At 31.4% G+C, this 9,707-nt stretch overlaps 1 protein-coding gene across 1 annotated transcript; it reads right to left on the bottom strand.

Annotated features, from left to right (window-relative positions):
• Positions 1 to 682: 682 nt before the first annotated feature.
• On the bottom strand, positions 683 to 7,306 carry LOC134684151 (low affinity immunoglobulin epsilon Fc receptor-like). The gene is made up of 3 exons (XM_063543431.1): positions 7,004 to 7,306; positions 2,581 to 2,760; positions 683 to 958 (listed from the first exon to the last, which is right to left on the bottom strand). Exons 1-3 carry the CDS (start codon positions 7,122 to 7,124, stop codon positions 720 to 722), a joined length of 540 nt encoding a protein of 179 aa, XP_063399501.1. The 5' UTR covers positions 7,125 to 7,306; the 3' UTR covers positions 683 to 719.
• Positions 7,307 to 9,707: the final 2,401 nt, after the last annotated feature.

Genomic DNA, 9,707 nt, shown 5'->3' with positions numbered 1-9,707 from the left:
TTCATTTATGTATGTTTCACCTACCTGCCAAACCTTTATTTTTCTATATTTTAACATTTTTCACAGAGACTCATGATTTCTCCATTTAGCCTTTCATTTTCAAAGATTATCACGTGACCACGAGAAAACAGTTCAAATGACCATAACGTAACACCTCGTTCATTTACGATGCAAGTTTCCTAAATGGCCGAGAGTTTCCGATTGTTATCGTGGTCGGAACTAAATGCTTGTTACCGATCTCCTGTAAAAGAGGAGAAAAAACGTGGTTGCTTCTAAATGTTAACCATCGATCTCCTATAAAGGAGGTAACAATATATAAATATTTGCATATTTGAGTCTCGAGGCCACGAACTCTCTCGTAACTTGAAGTCCATTTGAAAGTGAAAGTCAAAAATGGAGAAATCATGGGTCTCTGTGAAAAATGTTAAAATATAGAAAAATAAAGGTTTGGCAGGTAGGTGAAACATACATAAATGAAGAGATGAATGAAAAATGAAGAGATTGAAGCCCGATTTATATAATTCCAATGCCCTCAGTCGGCTCCAGAAGCGACACAGCAGCGCATCTATTTTGGGTGGGCAAATATCCACTTTTTGATATGGGACAAGCTCTGACGTCCCACGGCCCCAGCTTGTCTGGCAAAACAGCCGTCGGACGTCAGAGTAATCTCGGACTAACTTTATACATATTGTTTTTACATTGTAAAAGATTTCAAACGTTTATATTAATTGTATTTCACATATGAATGCGCCTACCATTGCTTTCCAACAGTTATGCCATTGATATTGGTCTGACTTCCTCATACACAAATATTCTGATGTATCTGAGGTTGTTGAATCTGGTTGAGATGGATGCCAGTTGAAATATGATATAACAGAACCATCATCATATCGCCATGTTGGCTCTGACAGGAGATGGGTTCCCTGGAAGTATATCCAATTGGAAATGTCATACTGGTCTGGAAAAGAATCGCAATCATTTAATATCAAATTTGGTACTAAATTTATATATTTATGGATACACATATTATAAACACCTGTCTTTGTTGGCAAACAGTATATAGCTCTTTACATGTCTCGTTGTGTATATTAGTCGACTGGTTGCTGTACAATTAAAATGTACACCTGTTGATGTATACGATGATTTAATGCACGTTCAAGCACAGTAGTTGTCTTTTCCTTTATTTTCATTGTAAATCAACTTCAATCAACTGAACATGCTGTATACGAAGTAATGTATTGAAATGGCTTACAGGGAAAATATAACACAAATGATAAAGATTCAATTAAAAATCATCATTCAAAAAGGCGTATAGAAAAAAAAAAAACATCCACAAAAACGAAAGCTGAAATTTTAGCTCAAATGACCCCGCCACATTCTTTGTTAAACTCGTGTTTTCAAGATAGGAAAGTAGCTCCGGGTCTACTTAGTGCATCCGTTAGAATGCTCAGTACAAATGCGACTTTCGTAGGTAGAAAAATAACGCGAATATAAATCGTCGCGAATATGTAAAACTCGAATCAAGTCTTATTAAATGTCACAGAGTAAATAAGAAAATCGGTCTACAAAATCGCAACCGTGTCTATAAATAATTTTAGCGTTTCGAGACGTTTTCAAATTCAAGAATATATAACACTCGCGGAAGGTATAGACAAACGACAGGAAATAACCACGCAGGCGTTAGAACAACAGTGATGATTTTTATTGTACAAGAATAAACTTGCCAATTGATTCAATTTAATCAAGGAAAAGATTTATACAACGTCTGGTTAGCAGGCCAATCCTCAATTATAAATTAAAAGCAGTTACTCAAATATAGCTTCTCTTATACCATGCATGTAATTTGACCAAGTTATTATACCTGAATTCATTAAAATCACACAGCACCCTATTGACGTATGTAGCATCGTTACTCAGAAAAAAATACGACTAGAATGGATCTGCTAAATCTAAGGGAACACCTGATACAACCCTTATTTTTTTATTCGGTTCGTATTGATCATTCTTCAATTTTCTATGTATAGTAGCGTCTAGTCTTTTAGTCGTAGTAATATTTTGCCAAGGTATGTTTTTCCTCAATCTAGGAGTTTTTTTATGTTTACCTTAAATTTGATAAGTCCACCTCTTTGTAGACAATATTCCGTGGTCGTTGAACAAGTTTAAGTTTGTCTTTACGTAAGATCTTTTTGGTTTTATCAGCACTTCAACATACGTACTTTGTTTTTTAATTATATAATATTATGGCCCCGAGCATTACTGAAGAGACGGTAGTCAAATAAGCAAATGGTCCCGTTAACGTTATGACAAACCCACTGATGTCAGTCTGCAGTGCACTATCATGTTTGTCTGATTGTTTTGTTATACAACCCAATATATTTTCCTTATTAAAAAATGCTATAACTTTGGTATCTTCTTTTGAAACATATTACCTTAATATATTGAAACTATAAAGAATAACAGACGAAAAAGGTGATTCAACAAGGTAATTGCAAACTAAATATAAAAGTTATTTTAATCAATTACAACATGAGTCGTCCTTGGCCAAAACTGCACATGTGATATTTAAGAAAAAATACAAACCTAGAAATATGACAATGTGTTGTTGTTTCTCGTCCGTATCAATTTTCATGAGTTCTCCACCTTCTGATTCACATATTTGGCTGTAATTATTGTACCTTAAGGTAGTATCATATACATGGACTTTATAGCAACTATTGAATGCTTTACTAAATACATAACCAGTAACATCCGGGCATCTTTCTACGAAATTAGGAAAATGTCAATCATAAGAGATAAGCAGGTATGTAAAATGGCGTTCAATATTGATAAGATTTCGTAAAATATCAACAAATTTTGTTAAAAATCCCCGTTAAGTACGTTCTATGTAGGCGTAAATCAATATCTTTCTTAAGGGCATACGATACAGTTACAGGGAAGGTAATGACGTTGCTAACGTAATTTGTTATTTTCGCAACGTCCAACTGTGACATATCGGGAAAAGATGCATTTTTCGACTGATTTTTATCATTTAAACTGATTTAATTTGAAAACGAGTTCATGGACCCCTATTTTTTCAAAACGGCATTTGGTTTCATTTTGCAGGGAGATTATGTGACCAAAATTTTATAAAACTGTAAATAGAGGATTTTTTTTAATTGTGATAAACATGCAGTAAAAAATAACGTTTTTTCCTCAATTCATGAACATTTGATAAATATGAGTTATTTCTGAATAAAAAATTGCTTATTTTTTAAAGATATTTATAAACTACAGAAACTACCGATTATTTGACAAAAAAAACCTTCTTTTTATCTTTTATAACAAAAAAGTTATGTCTTTCTTTCGAAAAAGAAATTACGGCCACAAATCTGAATTTCGAGCAAATATTCCAAATTTCGACCTCATTTTACTCAAAAAGTAGCACATGAAGGTATATTTTTTATTACATATTTGATTTAATCAGGTAAAAAATAGCCAATATGCAAATTTTCATGAACTTGTAAATACAGGATCAAAACTGTATCGTATGCCCTTAAGTGTTCTGTGTATTTACTGTAGTTTTGTTCTTGTGCAAAATATAATCTCGATATAAGATTAAAAGTAAAACATTGGGAGTTGTTCCTTTTCTAAAGAAGTGCACTGTGAAAAAAGTAAGAATTTTCAAACAAAGTTGTAAATAATGCATATAATAGTCGGTTTACAATTCGAAAACAATTTATGAATTGTCGATGCATTATCAAAGCTTATATCGCTAAGTATCTTGAGTTTGTTGTTTGATCCAGATGTTTTTGAAAAGCATTTTATTAAGAATAATATATTATTGAAGACCTTCTGAATTTTGAAAGCGTGTTGCTTCAACCGCTATGCTGTATATAATGCTTATAAAATTTAATAGATGAACGTAAAAAGTATAGAATATACCTCTAGTGAGACGAGATATTGCGATAATTCCCATCATAAAGATGATCGATTTCTATATGGAATCGATAGAATGCATATTTAGTGAAACAAAAGATTGAATTCATCTTTCAATGACGGGAAAATGCATGGAATGTTATACAATTTTTGTTAACAATATAAATTAAGGATGATAAAATTAGAGAAATTTCGATATTCCTATCATTTACACCTGAAGGACATACACGAGTCTTCATCCTACAAGCTTTTGGTTTCCTTTTCAACAAAGTGTGTATGTTTTAATATACTCATATCTATCTTAAAAGTTTACAATGTCATCGACATTCGTCCCATGTTTTTTTTAATCTTCTGTTTATACCAATTTAAAATCTATTTCGATAATATCAGGGTTTTCTTTTTGCAATATTCTAAACCAGTTGCATCTCTCATTTTCAAGATAAGAAAGGATTTTACTGCCGATTAAAGTAGATGAAAATAATGTTTGATCTTGAATCTGCATAATCTTTTATTTCATTAAAACTATATAAATACACAAACAAATGGTAATGATAATAAAATGTATTAACATATCTGCCCATCAACACATATGAAAAAATATGTTCAAAATCAATTCCTGCAAATTGGTAATAATTTAGACGTTAAAATGTTAGTCGGATATTTCTTTTACTGTGGATTCATTTATTTTCGTTGGTACCAAATTTCGTGGATGGAGGAGAACTTGCATATTCGTGGATATTTAAATTCGTGGTTTTGGCAAGTCTGTATGCATTCCTTTAGAAAATTTGTAATTCGTTAAACATATAAATTCGTGGTTCCCCTGTACCCTCGAAATCCAGGGAAATTAGTATCCAACGAATATTAATGAATCCACAGTATATAAAGTCTTATGTTATGCCTACCGCTTTAACATCCAAAGACATTCACATACATAGTTTGTCGTTTCGCTTAAGACATAACTATTTAAACATATTAGGGTTAAATGCTGATTGATTTTTTTTCATATATATATAGATATATAATTACACCAATCATTATTTTAGAGTGAAATATATGTGTTATAAGTCATATACACATACTAAAATATTAAAACAGCTAATGTGCTGCTATTACTGTTAAAATTGTAACAATATATTCAGTAAAATTGAATAATGAATGTCAACCTATTATTGTTTTGAGATCTTTTCGATGTTTTGTAAAATCAGGACAAGAAACTTGGTCCGTAATTAATAAGCATAGTTCCAGAAAAAAATAATTGTACTTCTTTTCGTCAAATCATTTAATTGAGGTTTTCAAGATCAGACTCTTTATATAAGAAGGGTATTTTTTTCAGAATCCGTACTACCCTCGAGTGTAAAAATAGTGTCTATAAGAATATTGAATAACGAGTAATCGTTTTCATTGATCATGTTGAAGGGTCTACCCATTATGATTTTGAATAAAATGAAAAAAATACGAAGTGTGCATTGAAAAAACACATGCTAGACCATGGCCTATAGAAAAAAGGCAAACAGACTCATAACATTAAACAAAGTAAATAAAACACAAGCTGCGTAAGGAGAACATGATTGCTCTAGGCAACTTCCAAAACGTAATTTGACAAAGAACCATTAATATTCTTTAAATTACTCCTACATTTTGTCTAGCATCCCAAATCAAGTCACTTAGTCTTCAAATCATGTGCAACCATTTTATTTTGTTTATCATCTTAGTAACGTGTTATAGTGTTCTTTTATTTGTCTTTATTAATATTGCTTTTACCGTTTGGTTTGTTCGTGGTAAAATCCATTTTACGTGGCTTTGTACTTATGCATCCCGTCATTGTGTTGTTTGTATTATATTTCATGTTGATTGTGTGCTTTGTCCGTGTGACTTTTTGTGTTTCATTGATACATATGACATGGCTCTATACTTAAACATCTCGCCATTGTGTTATTGTTCTATTATAATGTTTGTATTCTTGTCTCTAATATTCGCTTGTTGTATGCTTTGTCTGTATGCCCGTTTATGTTTCTTTGAAATTTAATGACGTGGATCTTTTTAGACGGAGGATAAAGTAACCTTCTAATTTAAATTCTGCAGAGGATATACATTGTACTATAAATAACTATAGACTATATTCTTTTCATAATTGGAACGACTAAATTAGAATACCAACATTAGAATGCGATGAATGAGGTTGTTAAATTTGATATGTTCTTTTGTGCTCCTTTGTTAAATATTTGTTTGTTTTTATTGTGATTAAGATTATAACACAATGTTTGCTGCTGTAATCGCAATTTTGACTTTTTAACCGATTATGTCTGTTTGTTTTGTTCACGCATCGTTTTCAATAAAATGAAATTTGATGCAACTGTCGTACAAGTGGGTGAATGAAAAAGGCAATATTTGTATTCAAACCGCTTTAATACAAATAATGTGGTGCAAAAATCGAATGCTTCAATGTTGGACCATTCGGTGGTGTTCTTTGTCTTTAAGCCACATTATTCCGATCATACATGTACCTTTGTTTATTTAACCACTTTTTCACATTAAACTCAACGGACGCCTTATGACAAATCGTTGTAAGTTAACATTTCTTTTAGTTACACAAAGGGGAAGTTCAGTATTTGTTCTTGCATGACTGTTTTTCTTCAGAATCCAATTGAGATTAATACTCATTGATTGAATATCACTTTAAAAAAATATGCAATTTAAAACTTAACAAGAATTTCTTCGCATAACCACTTCTTCTGGCCGTTCATATTTGAAGAGCCAACTAGATACATTAGATTTTAAAATTATCATGATATGTTACATGAGTATTTTAAAAGTGATAACAGTTTTCAGAATCTTATGTAATTGTTTAAACATGTTAAATTTAGATATTCCCATTTATTTTTGCCTCTTACGTCTTTTCATGTTGTTATAATAAGCTCTTTTCAAAGAAAAACCCTCAAATAATTTGGCAGAACAATTAGATGCTGTTGTGTTTATCTGCCATTTCACAGCATATATATCAAAAGCTACAAAAATGTTCAACAACATAATTTTGGAAAATATTACAATAATAGTGTAAATAGAAGTAAGTTTTTCTTACTAAGCTTACCATCAAGGACAAGAAAATAACTCCATCCTACACTGGAATATCCTAGTGAGGTAGGTTGGACTATGTAGCCAATGGTAACCCCTTTACATTCCTTTGATCCATCGTTGTAGGAAATAGACATGCATTCATCCGAAACACCGCAAAGTAACGAACATCTTATCAAACTTTGATTTTTCAACACTATTATATTTGCATTTATAAACCAATTTTCCAAATACGACTGCTGTTTGGCAATGTAAGAAATAATATCAGCATATAGTAGGGGAGATATTAAAACCAACACAACTGATATAATTCCTTTAAATTTCATTGTATCGAACAGTCAGGTATGTTTATTTCTGTTCATTGGCTGATACTTATATAAGTCTACACAACACATGATTTACAGAATTTTAGATTCCTTCGAAAAACATCAAACACAATAAATATTGATATTAAACTGTTTTTCAATAAAATTTATAGATGAACGTTACTTTTTATGTTCAAATAATTGATGTATTTCGCTCCATAGGAGTTTATTATCGCAATATCTTAATAAAAACGCAAATCTTAATATCTCATCTAAGTCTACATAGTGTTGTAGAGTCCTCTTACGTTTTAATACTTGTATCGATATTTAACACTCGGAACACTCAATATGGATAGTGCTCAATACGCAGCTGCACAGATATGTATTAATAACGTAAGTACTAATGGAAAAATTCATCAAAGCTTTTCCATTACCTCTCAATTATTCAATACTTTGTTTTCAATAATGGCATCTTAGACGTGTGTTGTAAAAATGTAACAGTTTTCTCTTATCTTTTTATAGAAAAGTCAATCATTTCAATGGTTTTTACTTCTAGAATTTAATTTATACTGTTAACAGAGATATATCTCGCCTTTTTTTATTTCGATACTTAAATACAAATTTTTAAATCATAATTGCAATATTTAAACATGTACAAATGTACGTTATGCAAAATATTCAAGGTCGATGAACCATAATTGAAAGTGCAGGGGATAGAAATCTCCATGGATTGAAGATGTGCCAATGTTAATACATATGCATACCAAATATCATTGACCTACCTCTAATGGTTCCCCATAAACTTTCTTAATCACAAACAAATAATTGTAAAGTAAGCAAAAGTCAATAGACCATGAGTGAGGGAGCAGGACCAAACAATCTATGAAAATGAGATGTGGCAATGCTAGAACAGCTGCTTCAAACCTAGTATATATTTGTCCTACCACTGGTGGTTCCCCATAAACAGACCTAACAAACAAATAGTACATTGTTGACGCCGCCTCCGGAAACAGCATTCCTATGTCTCGCTTTTTGATTCTGTCAAGGCGAGACATGAAACAAAATGCCAAGAACCCTTGTAACATGTATAAGGTTTGATTTGATTTGATTTTATTGTCTATATTTATTCAAGAGCCATGTAATAAGAGGTTTATTTAAGTTCATATTTACGAGATATGTCACTCCAGTTACTGTCTTCTTTTTTTACCGGTGTTATGGATATTCTAGTTTGATATCAGGGAGATCTCGAATGGTCTCTGTTAAAATTCGTCATGTTTGACACTTTCGATTTACACCACTGGGTCGATGCCACTGCTGGTAAACGTTTCGTCCCCGAGATTATTACCAGCCCAGTAGTCAGTACTTCGGCGTTGACATGGATATCAATTATGTGGTCATTTTTATATTTTCTGTTTTCAAAACTTTGAATTTTTCGAAAAAATGAGGATTTTCTTATCCCAGGAATAGATTACGTTAGCCGTATTTGGCACATTTTGGGGAATTTTAGATCCTCAATGCTCTTCAACTTTGTACTTGTTTAGCTTTATAACTATTTGAAATAAGTGTCACTAATGAGTTTTATGTAGACGAAACGCGTGTCTTGCGTACTAAATTATAATCCTGGTACTTTCGTTAACTATCGGACATTGAACAAATTATTTGCCATATTGTATAGACCATGTTATTTAAAGAGGACTGTATGTTGATGTGTATAAAAGAAAGTACAGCATGAATTCCTATTACAATTTGAATAACTGTCAGCTGTTCTTGCAGTTTTCGCAAACATTATTTGAATTCAAAGTCGTCTCATTATTTTGGTCAAATTTTTAAAACACGGTGACAACTTTTTCTGAAAAGACTGTATTGTGTGATTTATATATGATTTGTTGTCATTTAATGACGATCATAAAAGGGAAGGCTGTAGATCAAGAGATTTTTTTTTAAAAAGGTTATTAAATCAAATGATTATTTAAGTCATTATCCTCGTTAGTATGTTTTATTACAATCCTGTTATGATGCGTATGTCTTTTCAGCAAATTTGCATATATGGCATACCTTTGAACTTTTTGGTAAAATTAATTTTCATTTTTTTCAGACTTGACACATTTTATTGACACCCATACATTTATTGTACACCGGATGCGCACCTTAAGATTTCTTTTCCTTTCATAAATGGTCATTTTTTTAAAGAGTTGATTAGCTTGATTACAAATGTGGAATAGTTTAATTTTAAACTGTTGATTCATGTTAAAGTGTTGATTAGATTGATGTATCTTTACTAATAAAACAACAATCTTGAACTAGTTCATAGCTAACAGACATGAATTTAATAGCACTTAATTCCTATGGCATCTACATTGTTTCATCAATGATTGTTTGGGGTTTGCTTCTATCGTTTTGAATTGATTTATATGT

This window comes from Mytilus trossulus, chromosome 9 (genome assembly GCF_036588685.1).
Source record: "Mytilus trossulus isolate FHL-02 chromosome 9, PNRI_Mtr1.1.1.hap1, whole genome shotgun sequence".
Taxonomy (NCBI): Eukaryota; Metazoa; Mollusca; class Bivalvia; order Mytilida; family Mytilidae; genus Mytilus; species Mytilus trossulus.
Note: the sequence above shows the minus strand (reverse complement) of the source record. Positions and strands in the feature narration are given on the sequence as shown.